Source organism: Mustela nivalis (assembly GCF_964662115.1).
Source record: "Mustela nivalis genome assembly, chromosome: 10".
Classification (NCBI taxonomy): Eukaryota; Metazoa; Chordata; class Mammalia; order Carnivora; family Mustelidae; genus Mustela; species Mustela nivalis.
In genome coordinates this window covers 101,753,103-101,771,515 of record NC_139029.1, presented here as the reverse complement: position 1 = coordinate 101,771,515, position 18,413 = coordinate 101,753,103, and the positions used below count along the sequence as shown (strand labels likewise).

Sequence of the window (18,413 nt, the reverse complement as noted above, 5' to 3'; positions counted from 1 at the left end):
GATCTTTTTTGTGTGTGTTTCCTTACAGCAGGCTTGGCCTGGAGGAACCCAACAAATTCTCCTGCCTTCAACTTGGCAACAGTTGCCTGGGGTAGCTCTGCACAACTCTGTCCAACCCACAGCAGTCATTCCAGAGGCCATGGGCAGTGGCCAGCAGCTCACAGACTGGAGGCAAGTACCCTGTGTTCCTCTCTGGGAGATCTGCAAGGGCAGCTCCCTTAGGGTAGGAGTCCTTAATGATTTGGTCAGATTCCTAGGAAGAAAATAAAGGAAAGGAGAGATGTATCTCTTTTTCAGATTCTTTAAGAAAAGAACCCTTTTCGGGCTAGGAGATGGAGTAATGAGAAACTTAGAATATAGGAAAACATAGGTTCTGAGATCAGGAATCATTTACTTAAGATTGAAAGTCATGCATTTAGAAACCATGCAATGAAAACCAAGGCTTTGTCATCCAGGTGCCCAATTTAAAAAATAAAATGCAGCTCTATTTGATTGTCTTAATTGCTTTTAATACCTATCTGGTCCTAATTTCCCAGGGTTTAGGCATTCAGTCTTCTCTGTGTCTTTCTGTTGGTGCAGGAATGCCCACTCTCATGGCAACCAGTACAGCACTATCATGCAGCAGCCCTCCTTGCTGACTAACCACGTGACGCTGGCCACTGCTCAGCCCCTGAATGTTGGTGTTGCCCATGTTGTCAGACAACCACAATCCAGTTCTCTCCCTTCTAAGAAGAATAAGCAATCTGCTCCAGTCTCTTCTAAGTAAGTCTTTGTTAGAGTTGGTAGTTAAAAGTGCCAATTTTGAGATAGACGTCGCCAGCATTTAAAGGGCTGTGGTATAGACCTTTTTGGTGAGAAGCAGCGAGTAGCTGCCAAATTGAGGAAGAGATAACCTTTTCACTTGGGCATGCATACCAGGTGTGTCCTCCTTATGCAAATCCTTTCTCTCTGCTGCCACTTTGAATCCAGGCTCTCTTTTTTTTTCTTTTTATATGATTTTTTTTTTTATAAACATATAATGTATTATTAGCCCCAGGGGCACAGGTCTGTGAATCACCAGGTTTACACACTTCACAGCACTCACCATAGCACATACCCTCCCTAATGTCCATCACCCCACCACCCTCTCCCTACCCCCAGCCCCCCAACTCCCATCAGTTTGTTTTGTGACGTTAAGAGTCTCTTATGGTTTGTCTCCCTCCCGATCCCGTCTTGTTTCATTTATTCTTTTCCTACCCCCCAAATCTCCTGTGTTGCATCTCCACTTCTTCATATCATGGAGATCATATGATAGTTGCCTTTCTCTGACTGACTTATTTCACTAAGCATAATACCCTCTAGTTCCATCCACATCGTTGCAAATGGCAAGATTTCATTTCTTTTGATGGCTGCATAGTATTCCATTGCGCACACACACACACACACACCCCACATCATCTTTATCCATTCATCAGTTGATGGACATCTAGGTTCTTTCTATAGTTTGGTTATTGTGGACATGCTATAAACATTCGGGTGCACGTGCCCCTTCGGAGGCCCTCTTTTATGCCAATGTTTTTATTTTTCTGCCCACGTTACATTGGGAAATTTAACTATGGAATAAAGGGCATACAAAAATAAAATTTACATTGTATTTTAGGGTTCTTGGCTCTGATGGAAATCCTCTTTTAGAGTGGTTTTGTTTAATTTTTATTGGAACTTCTATAGTCAAGTGTATTGAATTAATGATTAGGTGAAAAGGAGTTAAAGAACAAGTTGGAAAGAGTTCTGGGGAAAAGGTAGATAATTTGGGGGGCCAGGGACTTAACAGTGTTTCTTCTGGCCTTTTTCTACAGGTCTTCGCTGGATGTTCTGCCTTCTCAAGTCTATTCTCTCGTTGGGAGCAGTCCTCTCCGTACCACATCTTCTTATAATTCCCTAGTCCCTGTCCCAGATCAGCATCAGCCAATCATCATTCCAGATACTCCCAGCCCTCCTGTGAGTGTCATCACCATCCGCAGTGACACCGATGAGGAAGAAGACAATAAGTACAAGCCCAATAGGTAAGATAGGTGAATGGCTCCCTGATCCAGTTGAAGGCAGGAGTGACTAAGACCCTTAGCCTTAGACCCTTGGTTTCAGACAAGTGGTCCAATTTGGGCTATGAGAGGAAGGACTAAAAATTGGTATTTTGGAAGTGTGGTCTTGGATGTGTGAGTCAGAACACTCCAGTTTCCATGACTGATCATCATGGTAAATCCTTCTATTCAGATACGTTAGCTGGAAGGGGAATATTAAGTCGCTTAATATTTAGCTGCTTTGGTTTGGAATGCACATTATACCATGGACATGATTCCCTGCCTTTAAGGACCTTTAGGGTCTGAAAACAGATGCCATAGCAGAGCACATAAACAACAGTTAATTAGAAAAGTCAGTAGATATGAGGTTATTTGTAAATTCTTCTTTTTTTTTTTTAAAGATTTTATTTATTTGACAGACAAGATCACAAGTAGGCAGAGAGGCAGGCAGAGAAAGAGAGAGAGAAGAAGCAGGCTCCCTGCTGAGCAGAGAGCCCGATGCGGGGCTCGATCCCAGGACCCTGGGATCATGACCTGAGCTGAAGGCAGAGGCTTTAACCCACTGAGCCACCCAGGCGCCCCTATTTGTAAATTCTTAATCTGCAAAGGCCACTTTGGAAGAGGTGCAACTTGAAATAGGGCTACTTTCTTTCTCCTGCTTTGTGGTCTGAAAGTTGAGGAATGTCAGTACCAGATAATTTCCTCTTATTTCAGCACCTTAATCCAAGTTCTTAACTGGGCAGTTAACCAAGAGAGAGTGTATACTCTCTTAGTGGGAACATAGTCAGTTGCTTCGATTGTTCTGTGTTGTATGCTTATTGGGCCTTCAGTGCTAGGCATAAAGAAGAGGGAATAACACCACGTTTACCTGGGGAGGTAGGGTTCACACATGACAGTAACTGAGAAGACTTTGCAGAGTTACATATGAATGAAGTTTAATGACCTGAAAGAGCAGATTTAGAATGAAGTACCTCAAAAGAGGTATTTACAAATGATATTTACAGTTACAAAATGGTATTTACAAATGGGATGTAGACTTGAAACTAAGCATTGAAAGTGGTTTCTGAACTGATTTGGGGAAGAGAAAAGGTAAACTTTCCAGTGAGGAAAAATGACTATGGAGTGGCAAAAAATGTGTAACCAGCAGGATTTCTTTGACTAGAGCCAAGTTTCTTTTTCTTTCTTTTTTTTTTTTTTTAAGATTTATTTATTTATTTATTTGTCAGAGAGAGAGAGCGAGCGAGAGCGAGCACAGGCAGACAGAGTGGAAGGCAGAGTGGAAAGCAGAGGCAGAGGGAGAAGCAGGCTCCCTGCGGAGCAAGGAGCCCGATGTGGGACTCGATCCCAGGACGCTGGGATCATGACCTGAGCCGAAGGCAGCTGCTTAACCAACTGAGCCACCCAGGCGTCCCTAGAGCCAAGTTTCTTAAAAAAATGAGGAAAAATTAAAGTTAGGCAGGTGGAGTTCAGTTTATGAAGGAACATTTAAAAAAAAAAAATATGGTGAGAAGTTTGTTTAGACATCTAAGGAATCATTAATGTAGTTTAGCAGGATGATACAAAGAATACTATAGAAATAACCGTGAGTGGAAATGGCTGAGCAGCCACGTGGAAGAGTTGTTAGAGCTGTGTATCTGGCAGCATTCTGTGCCAGCTTGAATCCTGTCTTCACCACTTACCACTTGTGTGACCTTGGCTGAGTGTCTTAATCTCTCTGTGCTTCAGTTTCCTCATCTGCAAAAAGGGGATTATAGTAACTACTTCAAAGAAGTGTTGTGAGGATTTAGTGAGACCTATGTGGAGGGTGAGAATAGTGCCTAATGCAGAATAAGAGCTCAGAAGTCTGCTGCTGCTCGTGTTACTCTGTTGCCATTATCGTCCTGGGAGAAACAATGATCATCAAAGAAACATTGCTAAAAGTGGGCTGAATTTTCACATATTTTCTTCTCCTCAGCTCTGGCCTGAAGGCAAGGTCTAACGTCATCAGTTATGTCACTGTCAATGATTCTCCAGACTCTGACTCTTCCTTGAGCAGCCCATATTCCACTGATACCCTGAGTGCTCTCCGGGGCAACAGTGGACCCCTGGTGGAGGGGCCTGGCAGAGTCGCGGGGGATGGCACCGGCACCCGCACCATCATTGTACCTCCACTGAAAACTCAGCTCGGTGACTGCACTGGGGCAGCCCCAGCCTCAGGTGAGCATCCTCACAGCCGCATGGGAATTCTCTGTCGCTGTTTGTATCCTGAAATGTGTTGCTTTAATCTACTTATGCCAATGGTAGCGACCAGTTCTTTAATTCAGAAATCAGTTCCTTGGGGTGTGAAAATATTTTTGGCGATCCGTTTATCTTACTTTGTTTATTTTGTTCAGGTAAACATAGTGATGAATTTGTAGTCTCAGAAATGTACTCACTTTTGATGGGAGAACACAGACAAGAGCTGTTGTATAGCCGGGAGAATCAGCAGGCAAATTTTTTTGTCACAGGTGATTCAAATTTGATAATCCAGAGTAAAAAGGAACTGATTTTTTCTTTTTTTTTTTTTTTAAACAGTGTGTACTCAGATCTTTTCTTACCCGGTGTCATAGCAGTGATACTTTGTGGTTTTATTTATCAACCTAGCTTCCTCCATCTTTTTCCTGTTAGATGCTGGGCTTAGGCTTGCTGGTTCAGTTACCGGGTGATGCTAGCTGTAGTAACAAGCAGCAGATCTCCAGGGCTTGACATAATAGAAGTTTGCTTCTCAGTCACATGACTTCCCAGTGCTAGTGCTCCTGGTTGGTGGGCCTGCAGGGAGTCAAGGATCAGAGCCCAGGAATCCTCAGCCTCTGATGAGAAGAGGGAAGAGTTTGGAGGAGGGACACACATTGCTTTAGCTCTTAAGCCCTGGAAACAGTGTATACTAACCCCATGGCCCCACCTGGAGGTTGGGGGGCCCAGGAAACGGAGTCCTTATCTAGGCAGCCGTTTTCCAGTGGCAACTCTGTACACCAAAGGAGGGAAGCATGAATTTTTGGTGTCAGTATAGCTTCTGTGCTGTACTTAACGTAAATTAGTGTTTTACTTTGAATTGTGTTACTGCCAGAGACATGAACAGGATTCTGATTTTAGGATATTGTGTTAAGCTTCAGTATGGTCCCCTCCCCTCCCCCCCCAGAAGTGGGTAGCTGTCCCATTGAAGACAAGGCAGAACTTTCTGATACCAGGCTACTGAACAGTGTTGTTAGAAGCTCTGTCCACTGTTGGGTCCAAAGAATAGAGGCTACTCCACAAATCATTGAATAAATGATTCCGTTTTCCTAGTAGGACTACAGAGGAAACAAAATTTTGAAATTGATCTTGCTTCTATCCACCTGGCCTGCAGTTTCTTAGAATTTGAAGCTAGTGAGTGCCCAACAAGATCCAATTGTACCTTCTTTTGAAGCCCCTTTGACACCTAAATGTTCTAAGTATTACCAACATCTTATTCAGTTTCCCATTGCCATTTCTATACTTGTTTAACCCCTTCCTACATAAAACTCTAGGCCCCTTGGGGGCATAGTGACTGTGTCCCACTGGTGTTTGTATTTCCAGTAGTGCCTTGCACATTATAAGAGACTGGATAAGATTTACTAAAGTGAATCTTTGGAAGATCCTTTTTGAAGCTTTGTAGCAAGCCAGAAAAGAAATGGGTTGTACAGTTTTTGTTCCTCTGGTATAAACGTAATTGAGGAAATAAGATACACATGAAACCTTAACTTTTGCAAACCTCTTTCAGATGTGGACTGATGAATATGATGCCATCTGAGGTTTAGCTAAGGCTACTCATAACTCATTATGGTCTGACCCTTTTTTTAGGTCTTGTGAGCAGTAAGACCAAGCCAGTGGCCTCAGTGAGTGGGCAGTCATCTGGATGCTGTATCACCCCCACAGGGTATCGAGCTCCACGCGGGGGGACCAGCACAGCACAGCCACTCAACCTTAGCCAGGTAAGCGCTAGGGGCTGCTGCCTTCTGTTTGGGGCCCTCCCTACTGTCACTCTCTGGAGAACCCTGCTTCTGGCTGGACTGCTGAATAAAGCCAAATGAAGCCCCTTTTGTGTCAGACCGTTTAGTGTTCTGTGGCCTGCGTCATGTCTGCATGTGCTATGACCCTTTATTCCCTCTGTAAGTGTGTTGAGAATGCACATTCCAGGTTTTCCATCAGACCTCCCTAAACTGTCCTGGAAGATTAGAGAAATGTCTGGAATTTAGGAAGAGCCTCAGGTGCTTTAGTCCATGCATGCTTCTGTACCACCACATGCTTTGCTCCCAGGTTCTCTTCCTTTATCGCCCAGATCATAAATAACCTTGAGCCTCACACCGATTACTTGAGGCAAGAGACAGTGCAAAGCTTTGTGGCTACTTCATCAACTGGTTCTAGTGCTGTGTGTTGCCTTGAGTCTGAGATGTCCCCCCCCGCTACCAGTATGTGATCTGATAGGGTGGGGAGGGACACTATTCTGTTTGTAAAAGAGGTACTATTTATTCTTTCTTAAGCTAAAATTCTGGTGCTTGTATGATGTCTACCAGTAGTAAAGTGTAAACATGAGGATGTAACTGTGTGTGTGTGTGTGTGTGTGAGAGAGAGAGAGAGAGAGAGAGATAGCACACGCAAGTGCAAATGTCAGTTCGAGTTAGTGCATGTGTTTTAGGCTCCACAAGTCAAGAGGGATATGAAGAACTTAGAGGAGAACAAAAGAAAACAATGGCAAGAAAGAAAGGTTAGGAAAAATTCAAATTCCCTGGCACCAAAATAGGGTGAGTTGAGTCAACATTTACTAACTTGCAGGAGTGGGTAACCCTGTGAACTCTTTTTTTTTTTTTTTAAGATTTTATTTTATTTATTTGACAGAGAGAGAGAGAGATCACAAATAGGCAGAGAGACAGGCAAAGGGAGGGGGGAAGCATGCTCCCTGCTGAGCAGAGAGCCCGATCCAGGGTCAGTCACAGGACCTCGAGATCATGACCTGAGCTGAAGGCAGAGGCTTAACCCACTGAGCCACCCAGACACACACATCCCCCACCACCGTGAACTCTTGATTCCCCCGTGGCCTCTGTTGTACTTAAGAGCAAACTGCTGATATCTGGGCTGGGTTAGGATCTGTTCTACCAAGAGGTGGAGGGATGGGGTCTGACTTCTGACAGCATTGCCAGTCTGGGAGATTCTGTGCTGTGGCAGCCCAGGAACAGTACAGGTTAGAACCTCAACTCTCCACTTGGCCTTTGATCCCCGAACCGGAATGACCTCAAGGTTCCTCACCTCCTTCTTCCTCCTTCCAGAACCAGCAGTCATCGTCAGCTCCAACCTCGCAGGAGAGAAGCAGCAACCCTGCCCCCCGCAGGCAGCAGGCGTTTGTGGCCCCACTCTCCCAGGCCCCCTACGCCTTCCAGCATGGCAGCCCACTACACTCGACGGGTCACCCACACCTGGCCCCAGCCCCTGCTCACCTGCCGAGCCAGCCTCACCTGTATACGTATGCTGCCCCCACCTCTGCTGCTGCATTGGGCTCCACCAGCTCCATTGCTCATCTCTTCTCTCCCCAGGGCTCCTCAAGGCATGCTGCAGCCTATAGCACCCACCCTAGCACTCTGGTGCACCAGGTCCCTGTCAGCGTTGGGCCCAGCCTTCTCACTTCTGCCAGTGTGGCCCCTGCTCAGTACCAACACCAGTTTGCCACCCAGTCCTACATTGGGTCTTCCCGAGGCTCAACAATTTACACTGGATACCCACTGAGTCCGACCAAGATCAGCCAGTATTCCTATTTGTAGTTGGTGAGCAGAGGGAGGAGGGGTCATGGCTGCCTGTTTCTGGCCCTGAGTTCTTAATAACAGGCTATGATGAACTCCTCCCTTAGGCCCCTCTTGAAACTCCTTAGCCAGCAACTTGTTCTGCAGGGGCCCACTGAAGCAGAAGGTTTTTCTCTGGGGAACCTGTCTTAGTGTTGACTGCATTGTTGTAGTCTCCCAAAGTCTGCCCTATTTTTTAATTCTTTATTTTTGTGACAGCATTTTTGGTATTTGGAAGAGTTCAGATGCCCATCTTCTGCAGTTACCAAGGAAGAGAGATCGTTCTGAAGTTACCCTTTGAAAAATATTTTCTCTCTGACTTGATTTCTATAAATGTTTTTAAGACCAAGTGAAGCCCCTCTTTATTTAACTTTATTTTATTGTAATTGCTGGTCAGAGGAAAAATGCTGATAGAAAATGACTTGAAATCTGGTAACAAGTGAGAAAAGAAAAATCATCACTTTTTGCTTATTTAAAAACCAAGACTTAATTGCCTCTTTTAAGAGCAGCTTACACAAGTCTGTATTTGACTATCAGGCATTTCTCCTCTCAAAATTTTACCTTTCCTTATGGGACATTAGACTACAGTGTTTAGTTGCTTTTCATGTCATGTTATACTTACTGGGCAATTGTTATTTTCGTAAAACTGGTTATATACTGCTCCTTATTACTCTTGGGATTCTCTCAGTTGCTCCTGTGTTTATTGTAAAGTAGTGTTCAAAAGGCAGCTCACCATTTGCTGGTAACTTAGTGTGAGAGAATCCATACCTACCGTGAAAGCACTAGGTATTATTACTCTTTTTAAATGAAGTACCATGCAGTCTTCTTAAGTTATTTTTTAAAAGTATTTCTCTCTCTGATTCAGCTTAAATTTTATTATTGGAAAAGCCATTAAGGTCGTTATTATTGTATGGTGGTGGTTGTCTTATTATATGCAAAATCTCTTTGTATTATGCGATACTGGTATCGATGAGCTTTGCCTAAAGGTTGTTGGCATTGGTGAGCTTTGCCTAAAGATTAATATGAATTTTCAATAATACACCTCTCTCTCTTTGCCTCATCTCTCCCTTCTGTTCTATGATTTATTTGGGGAGAAAGCTAAAGAATCTGAAACCAGATAAGAACGTTGTGTATAGCTTTTATACTTTAAAGTAGCTTCCTTTGTATGCCAGCAGCAAATTGAATGCTCTCTTATTAAGACTTATACAATAAGTGCATGTAGGAATTGCAAAAAATATTTTAAAAATTTATTACTGAATTTAAAAATATTTTAGAAGTTTTGTAATGGTGGTGTTTTAATATTTTGCATAATTAAATATGTACATATTGATTAGAAAAATATAACAAGCAATTTTTCCTGCTAACCCAAAATGTTATTTGTAATCAAATGTGTAGTGATTACACTTGAACTGTGTATTTAGTGTGTATCTGATCCTCCAGTGTTACCCCGGAGATGGAATGGATGTCTCCATTGTATTTAAACCAAAATGAACTGATACTTGTTGGAATGTATGTGAACTAATTGCAATTATATTAGAGCATATTACTGTAGTGTTGAATGAGCAGGGGCATTGCCTGCAAGGAGAGGAGACCCTTGGAATTGTTTTGCACAGGTGTGTCTGGTGAGGAGTTGTTCAGTGTGTGTCTCTTCTTCCCTTTCTCCTCCTTCCCTTATTGTAGTGCCTTATATGATAATGTAGTGGTTCATAGAGTTTACAGTGAGCTTGCCTTAGGATGGACCAGCAAGCCCTTGTGGACCCTAAGCTGTTCACTGGGATTTATCAGAACAGGATTAGTAGCTGTGTCGTGTAAATGCATTGTTGTCAGTTTCCCTGCCGACGTTGAAAAATAAAAACAGCAGCTTTTCTCCTTTAGCACCATGTCTACCCCTTTCCAGTCTGGAATCTCAGCTGAGTTCTCACAGAAGCATTTTCCCCACGTGGCTCTCTCACGGTGCATTGCTACCTTGCTTCTGTGAGAATTTGGGAAGCAGGTGAGAGGAGTCAAGCCAATATGAAATATATGGTGGTTTTCTTTTTCTTTAAAGTATGTGCAATCACTTTTAGAATGAGATTTTTCTTTTCCTTTTCCCATGTGGCAGTCCTTCCTGCAAATAGTTGCCATTCCTAGTAAAATATTTGCTTGTTGGAAAAAAAAAACATATAACAGATCTGTTTATACCAAAGAGCCTGTTGTATTGCTTACCATGTCCCCATACTATGAGGAGGAGTTTTGTGATGCCGCTGGTGACAGGGAACTCACAGGAAGGTTTCTGAGCCGGTGAAGAATATTAAAAAGGAACCAAAGCCTGTTGAGTCATCGGGCTTCTGACGTTTCTTTTTAACAACTTGAATATTCTTGGGGCTGTGAAATTGTCCTTGTACTCTCAGCTCCTGCATGGATCTGGGTCAAGTGGAGGGTACTGGGGATGGGGATGTTCCTGCCCATAAAAGATTTGGGGGAAGAAGGTTAACTCTAAGATAGAGAAGTGTTCCATCTGATTTGAAAATTATGTACTTGAGGGCTAAGTCTAGGACTGGTTCTTTGTAGAGATGGCGTCAAGGAGGTGCAGGATGGAGATGGGAGATTTCATGGAGCCTGGTCAGCAAGCTCTGTACCGGGTTGAACACCGAGGAGCTGTCAAGGTATTTGGAGTTTCTTCATTGTAAAGAGTAAGGGCTTCCATGATGGGGCAGATAGTCAGTACAGCCTACCAGGAACATGTTGGTGTTTTCTGCTTTTTCTCTTTTCTTTTCTTCGTTTTTCTTTTTTTTTTTCCTTTTCTTTTTTCTTTTCCTTTCTTCTCTCCTTCCTTCCTTTCTCTCTCTCTCTCTCTCTCTTTCTCTCTCTCTTTCTTTCTTATTTCTTCTTGTGGTCATTCTCCTGAGTTGTGTTTGCACTGCTGTATTGGTGAAGATACCGAAGCAGCTCGTATAGTTTCCATCACTAATGTTACACATTTTTCTGGTCAATGTGTGTGATCTTTGTGTTTTCTTTTTTGCCAAACGTTCTTGTTCAAAGGCAGACCTAGTTTCTAGTAGAAACATTTTTTATTCCTTATCTTTCCTCTACAAGGGATAAAAGATTTGTTGTTTTTGTGACAAATAAGATATGGGGCGGGGGGGGGGGGTTACAAAACATTCCACTCTCGCCCCCCGTCCAGTAAGTAGATACCACTTAAGGTGCAAGTCTTAACTAACTCCATGGGGAAAAGACAATACCCAGAGTGTGTATTGTTATCTGAAACATCTGTACTAGCAGTCGTGGCTTTAAGAATTTTAGAAACTTTCAGCCTTAACCTGCAAATCGGCATTTCAAATTTACCAAGATAAAAATCCATCTGTGTCTGCTGAATGAATACAGTGCTCAATGTGGCTTTAGAATCTGTCCGTGGGCTTCACATTGTCAGCCCTGACAGGATGGGGGGAAGCCCTGTGAATTCAGTGAGCAGCTGGCACCTGGTCATAGTGGCCTAACCTCAGGCCAGCTTCAGACTTTACATCCTTTCAGAACTTGTGCTTCCAGCTTCTCCCCTTCAGGGTGAGAGAGAAAGGGGGGAAGGCTTAAGTACAGCCACTCTGGGCTCATCAGGACACTTGATCACTCCAGAGTTTTAATAGCTCCCAGGAGGGGACACTGGCGTCAGTGCTCAGCTCAGATACCAGCCCCAGAAATCAGAACTCCATTTCACACAGTTCTAGCCCATCCATCCTCCTCCACTAGAGGGGCTCAGCTTGACTGCCCTGAGCCAGGGCAAAAACCCACTGGTTAGGTTGGTTTGTTTTAGGATAGGAGATGAAATGCCTCTCAGTGACAGGAATGGCCCAAGCCTGCTTCCTATTTTGGGTTTTGTTTTGTTTTTTTTTTTTTTTAAACTGATGGTTGGTGCAGCATGTCCACATGGTTGTTTGTCGCTAAACTTTATATAATGTGTGGTTTTGATTCAGCTTGAAAAATAATCTCACTACATGTAGCAGTACATTATATGTACATTATATGTAATGTTAGTATTTCTGCTTTGAATCCTTGATATTGCAATGGAATTTCAACTTTATTAAATGTATTTGATATGCTAGTTATTGTGTGCGATTTAAACTTTTTTTGCTTTCTCCCTTTTCTGGTTGTGTGCTTCCTTTTACAACAAGCCTCTAGAAACAGTTTCTGAGAATTATTGAGCTATGTTTGTAATGCAGATGTACTTAGGGAGTATGTAAAATAATCATTTTAACAAAAGAAATAGATATTTAAAATTTAATACTAACTACGGGAAAAGGGTCCATTGTGTAAAACATAGTTTATCTTTGGATTCAATGTTTGTCTTTGGTTTTACAAAGTAGCTTGTATTTTCAGTATTTTCTACATAATATGGTAAAATGTAGAGCAATTGCAATGCATCAATAAAATGGGTAAATTTTCTGATTCATGTGGCTGTTCTTGACTTCTTTTAGAGGGGGGGTGCAAAAGGGACCAAAAAATGGCATCTTTGGAGTGGCTAAGTACATCACATCTGAACATCAGTGGTGGCTTAGGGGCAAATCCATCTTTCATACAAATATCCACAATGGAAATGAATCAGAGTTGATAGAAAACACTGCCCAAGAATGGAGTGTCTGGGCCCTAACTGAAGATCATCTGGTCCTGTCCCTCTGAAAGAGACAGAACTTCAGACCCAGGATAACTAAACTTTGTTTCCTAGCACATTCCACCAACCGTCTGAAGTATCGTAATGAAAATCAGAACCACCACAGAAGACGCTATTTTTTCCACCTTTCAAGCTGCATTGTTAGAAGTCCTTTTGGAGAAGGAGCCCCTCTGATTAGATTTCTCTTGATCCTAAAGTGAAGAAAATTTCTCCTGATAAAGAACTAGAGATTTATCTAGATCAATCACTGCAGGTCTCTGAATAAACGCTATATACACTTGGTTTTTTTTGGACACATGTTTCAGGCCACATCTACCCTACAATGGCCATTAATTCATTGTGGGGTTCTGCAGTCATGGTTGGGATATAGAGATGAGACACATTTAGAAACACTTTTGGACCATAACCAAGAGAAATGATCAATAAGCTCTTTTCTCCCATTGGTCAGAACACATGTATTTTGATTTAGACTGCAACACATTCTATTTTTCCAATTTTTTTTTTCCTAAATAAATGAGCATGAAACCAGGGTGGACTCACTGAACGTTCCCCAGTTTTGGTAAGAGAATGTACCTAGAAGCGTTCAGGTAAGAGAAAGCCAAGTAGAAAGGCTCTGCCATCAATCTCACTACCAGGTAATCAAGAATTAATTTAACTTGTCAGTGATCTGGGTTTGTTTTTGTTTGTTTTTAAATCTCAGTTATATTCTCTTCCTTAGGCTAAATCAGAGAGAGATTGGGATAGCCCCTTAAGTAGTTGGGTAAGTCTGTGGGGAAATCTGTGTTTTAATGATGAAAAGCCCTGTAAACTCAATCTGCTTGGCTCACTTTGGGAACTTGAGGTCTAAGCCTTGGTGTCCCTGTGAATCCTGAGATGACACCAGGTGCCTATCACAAGATGGCGCCAATGAGCTATAGAAGAAGGTAGTGTAGCTGGGACCTCCGATCTTTTCTCCCACCTCTTCCCCTCAAACCTCATCTCTCCTGCTTCCAGCTTCCACTCAACAAGGCAGAAAACAATTCATGCTATTATTGCTGGGAAAGGAAAAGATTAATGATGGATGTTTCTTAAGAAGCCAGCACTGACTGGAAGGACGCATGCATTCTAAAACAGGAATAGAGTTTGCTGAGTGTACTCTGGGGCTCCTCCCTCCTGCTGCTAGCTCCTTTATCTGGGTGACTGCCCGGAAGGCCTCTGCCCTGGGGTTTCATCTTCTTCCCCTCTCCTGGGGAGCCTGCATCCTAGGCGGGAGGCGGTTAAGGCTTCTGGCTGCTCTGCCATAGGGCCATCTGTGTTTGATCAGTCCAGGCAGAAAGGAGCGGGTGGGGGCTCTGAGGAGACTGTGAAAGCATTCCAGAGTAGTGAGAGAGACCCGAGATCCAGAAAGAGAGAAGGCACCGCCCCCACCCCGCCTCCAAAGCTAAGCCGCGGGCTTGAGTGGAAAAGGCACGGGACCTCACACTCCTACTCCGGCCCCGTTCTGCTGCCATGGGGCCCTGCACGCCTCTTGTCACCTTGTTCCTTTTATCATGGCTTCAACCCCTTCAAGGACAGCAGCACCACCTTGTGGAGTACATGGAACGCCGACTAGCTGCCTTGGAGGTGAGTGACCCCTTTCTCTCCTGGGCCAGGTGGGAAGGACTTCCCATCTCTTGCTGATTCACCCAGTGTGTCAGGGATCTGGGGACATGGCAAGACAGGGCTCTGTGAGGACATACAGAAAACTCTTATTAAGGGTATCCTTATAAGTGCAAGCCCTCCTCCTTCCCTCGCAACGACAGAGCGATTCCAAAGCAAACAGGCCTTTGTGTTTTACCCTAAGATTGCGTGGGATAAGGGGACTGAGGACGCGGACATGAGAGCTAGCATGGCAGGACAGCATCTCAGGGGCAGCTGATGATTCTGTGAGAGTTGGAAGTTCCCAGAGAATCTGCAGCTTTGTGTCTTTTTAACAGTTTGAAGTCTGTGGCATTCCCAAGTTGAAATCTGTTCATTCCCAAGAGGAGACCAGTACAGGGGAGCCGAGACCCCTTACTACCCTCCTGGACTTAGGCCACCCACAGCGGCTTGGAGGACATGAAGTGGGGGGTCGAGGCCTAGGTGATCCCAGCTGGGTTTTTTGCACATTTGGCATCTCTGAACATCTGGTTTCCCTTCAGTGGGGGTTGGAGGGTAGTTAATCTCTGGCTGAGTTTGTGCTTTTTCCTGTTCCTCACTCCCTGGTTGGGCCTCTCCCTGCCTGGGAGTGGTAACCCTTCAGCCCCTCTCCTGGCCCCTATCCCTGCAGGAACGGCTGGCCCAGTGCCAGGACCAAAGTAGCCGGCATGCCGCTGAGCTGAGAGACTTCAAGAACAAGATGTTGCCGCTGCTGGAGGTGGCCGAGAAGGAGCGTGAGGCCCTCAGGACTGAGGCTGACAGCATTTCGGGGAGAGTGGACCGTCTGGAGCGGGAGGTTGACTATCTGGAGACCCAGAACCCAGCTCTCCCCTGTGTGGAAGTTGATGAGAAGGTGACCGGAGGCCCTGGGATCAAAGGCAAGGGCAGAAGAAACGAGAAGTACGATATGCTGACAGGTAAGCAGAGGCCTGCCACTCTCAGGGCATGTATTCTGCCTTGGCTCTTCCCTGTTTTTCTCCTTGTCCCAGAGGACACTTTGGTGTGATCTTCTGGAATCTGCTTTAGGAGACTCTATAATGACAGGTCCATTGCAAGCATTTCTGGGGACCTAGACCTCTGGGGCACCCTTTTCCCTATCCTCTGTATGAGTGGAGGCGTCCACCGGCAGCCGTCCTCAACGCGGCCCACCCTGGGGGGTTCCCGTAGCGGGCATCTAACTCATGTGTGTATTGTCTTGTCCTGTGCTCTTCTTCTCCGTCCCCGACAGACTGTGGCTACACCATCTCTCAGGTGAGATCAATGAAGATCCTGAAGCGGTTCGGTGGCCCGGCTGGTCTATGGACCAAGGATCCAATGGGGCCGACAGAGAAGATCTATGTATTAGATGGGACACAGAATGACACAGCCTTTGTCTTCCCAAGGCTGCGGGACTTCACCCTCGCCATGGCTGCCCGGAAAGCTTCCCGGGTCCGGGTGCCCTTCCCCTGGGTAGGCACGGGGCAGCTGGTGTATGGTGGCTTTCTTTATTATGCCCGGAGGCCGCCTGGAGGACCTGGAGGGGGAGGTGAGCTGGAGAACACTTTGCAGCTCATCAAATTCCATTTGGCAAACCGGACCGTGGTGGACAGCTCGGTGTTCCCGGCAGAGGGTTTGATCCCCCCGTACGGGCTGACGGCAGACACGTACATTGACCTGGCTGCTGACGAGGAGGGCCTTTGGGCTGTCTATGCCACTCGGGAAGATGACAGGCACTTGTGCCTGGCCAAGTTAGACCCTCAGACCCTGGACACCGAGCAGCAGTGGGACACCCCATGTCCCAGAGAGAATGCTGAGGCTGCCTTTGTCATCTGTGGGACACTGTACGTTGTCTATAACACCCGCCCTGCCAGCCGCGCCCGCATCCAGTGCTCCTTTGATGCCAGCGGCACCCTGACTCCCGAAAGGGCGGCACTCCCATATTTCCCCCGCCGATATGGGGCCCATGCCAGCCTCCGTTACAACCCCCGGGAGCGCCAGCTCTACGCCTGGGATGATGGCTACCAGATTGTCTATAAGCTGGAGATGAGAAGGAAAGAGGAAGAAGTCTGAGCACCTAGCTCTGGTGGTTGAATCTCCCTCACCTCTACACATTTCTGTCCCTGCGACATTTCCTGCTCCTCGTCCAGATGTGGGCAACTTGCAGTTTGGGGCCCATAAACGCAGCCAATGGAAGCCAGATTCTCATAGCCCCTCCGTTTCCTGTGGGACCTTAGATCTCGAGAGATCTTTTCAGAGCTGAAAGAGAGAAAACCCCAAGTGTTGCTCCCCTCCTGCCCCCTGGCAATGAATTTCAGGCCAAAGGCCACGCAGACCCAGAGCTCTGACCCTCCTTTGGGGGCAGCCCCAGCAAACGGGCAACAGAATATTTCTCGCCTCAGTGCAAGTCCGGTGGAGGGAGAGAGTTCTAGGAGGAGGAGACTTTGGCTCTCTGCCCTTTTCCTTTTAGTGCCCCGGAGAATGGGGGCTTTCTCCACATCATTTTGTATTGCAAGGTTTTGCATTAAAAGGAAAATCCACTGCTCCTCGCCTGTGTGTGTTTGGGGGTGGCCCTCAGCTCAGATTTCTCTCTGTGACCCCGCATTTTCCTTCTCCACCCCACTGCCACTCCGTAAGCCGTAAGCCGCATGAGGGATTTGGCTGGGCTCTCTTGCTGAGGGAGAGGGGACTTCTCGAGTTACAGATTTTACCGTGAGGCGCCTGGGGAAGCCACTTGAGGAGGCTGGCCAAGGGAAGGCCTCCCTCCACACCCACCTCTCCTCCACAGTGGCCCTCCCAGCGCTGCCCTTGGCTGCCAGACTGGGGCCCAGGGGCAGAGCTTCCCATTCCAGTTCTCAGAGGGTTTAAATCATAACATGGACTTGAGTCCCCCTGGACTCTAATGAAGACCAGAGCCCCAAATGTGTTTGGGGAAAGAACCTCGGGTCTCACTTCTGAGGTGGATTCTCCCCCAGCCCCAGCCCCACTCCCTCTCCAGCTTGGGGCAGTCCCCCAGGGCCGGTTACACAATGGAGCTTGCTCTAAAACGCGCTGATTTTCCTGCTGCCACGGCGTCTGCGGTTTGGGCCCGGAGGAGGGCCAGCGACCATGCCCCAGATGGTAGCTTTACCAGTTTCCCAACACATCCCTCTGGTCACCCCCACCACAGTCCTGGAACCTGGCTGAAGCCTGGCCAGGAGGCCTGGAAACTTAACCCTTTCCTGCCCTGGCCCTCAGGCTCAGGATTATAGGAGGCCATGGGGGAAGGGAGAGGGATCCGGAGAGGAAGTCCGTGGCTTTGGGAGTCTGGTCCCTCCCTGGGGGTGGGGGAGTGGTGGTGGTAGAGGTGGGGGTGCGGGTGGCCAGCCCAGGTCCATGCTCCCTTTCTGCACCCCGGAGCAAGGCAGTGTGATGGACAACATGCCCTGCCTTTCTGGAGTAGACCTCAGACAGCCTGGTAGTCACTGACCTCTGTGTGGGGAGGGAGGAGAAAGGAACATGTCTTTTCCCTAAAGGACACCCCCCCCCCCTCCAGGATAGGGTGGATCAGCCAGGGCCCTGTGATCCTCCTTTTGTCTTCTTTTCTTCTCTCCCCAGGCAGAGCTGCCCCTGACGTAGGTTGGTGAAGAAGGGAAAGGAGAGACAGCGAAGCACCTCACAAAGGCGCTATTGTAAGGAGCCCGGGGCGGGTGGGGGCTCTCTCCCATTCAATTCTCTCCTAATGTGGGGCTGGCAACAGTAATCACCGCCTGTCACCCACAGAGGGGGCTGCCCACGGAACATCTGGCTCCAGCAGGCGGTGCAGGGGAGGGGTGTGGAGGAGGGAGCTCTCCCTGGAGGCCTGTAGAGAGAGGGGTCCCATCCCAGCGGGGGTCACTGTATGTGTGTGCACGTGGGGAGGATGGTCTCCTCACTCCTCATAAGCGTGATACCCTCACAGTATGAGAGTCACAGCCTCACAGTCGAGAGTCTGTGAGTTATCTTGATAGGGCTGCAAACATCAGGAATGGGTTTTGGATGACCCTCAGAAGGGAACAGCTCTGAGACTGTGTGGACATGACATCAGTATGAGGAGCAGGATGTAAAAACCAGGACCTTCTGCCTCCCATGTGGGGGCCCGTCTTCGTAGCGTCTTTCTTTGCCTCCATCGTCAATGAGAAAGGCAAAAACACCCCCCCCCTTTTTTTTTTTGCAGGGTTTTATTTTAATTTTTTTAATAAACATATAATGTATTATCCTTTTTTTTTTCCTTCAATTTTCTTTGGAAAAGTTCAC

The 18,413-nt window shown here is 46.3% G+C and overlaps 2 protein-coding genes across 11 annotated transcripts in view; both read left to right on the top strand.

Moving 5' to 3' along the window:
* The window catches only part of HIPK1 (homeodomain interacting protein kinase 1), a 52,749-nt gene extending 40,462 nt beyond the window's left edge, over positions 1 to 12,287 (top strand). For 6 of the 10 annotated variants that reach the window (XM_082685002.1, XM_082685003.1, XM_082685008.1 and 3 more), the window contains 6 exons: positions 29 to 171; positions 580 to 762; positions 1,836 to 2,042; positions 4,012 to 4,253; positions 5,895 to 6,025; positions 7,358 to 12,287. In XM_082685002.1, the coding sequence (XP_082541128.1) occupies positions 29 to 171; positions 580 to 762; positions 1,836 to 2,042; positions 4,012 to 4,253; positions 5,895 to 6,025; positions 7,358 to 7,846 (1,395 nt within the window). In that variant the 3' untranslated portion in view covers positions 7,847 to 12,287. Of the gene's footprint in view, positions 1 to 28; positions 172 to 579; positions 763 to 1,835; positions 2,043 to 4,011; positions 4,254 to 5,894; positions 6,026 to 6,729; positions 6,865 to 7,357 lie in introns of those variants that run through there. The other 4 variants (XM_082685007.1, XM_082685004.1, XM_082685009.1 and 1 more) reach the window with 3 other exon arrangements.
* Positions 12,287 to 16,684, top strand: OLFML3 (olfactomedin like 3). The gene is made up of 3 exons (XM_082685032.1): positions 12,287 to 14,108; positions 14,794 to 15,079; positions 15,391 to 16,684. Exons 1-3 carry the CDS (start codon positions 13,995 to 13,997, stop codon positions 16,209 to 16,211), a joined length of 1,221 nt encoding a protein of 406 aa, XP_082541158.1. The 5' UTR covers positions 12,287 to 13,994; the 3' UTR covers positions 16,212 to 16,684.
* Positions 16,685 to 18,413: the final 1,729 nt, after the last annotated feature.

Bases quoted from the DNA above. Each gene is read 5' to 3' on its own strand.
- OLFML3 (XM_082685032.1), top strand. From the start codon at position 13,995: ATGGGGCCCTGCACGCCTCTTGTCACCTTGTTCCTTTTATCATGGCTT. The intron at 14,109-14,793 runs GTGAGTGACCCC...CTATCCCTGCAG, and splicing joins GCCGACTAGCTGCCTTGGAG to GAACGGCTGGCCCAGTGCCA. The intron at 15,080-15,390 runs GTAAGCAGAGGC...CGTCCCCGACAG, and splicing joins GAAGTACGATATGCTGACAG to ACTGTGGCTACACCATCTCT.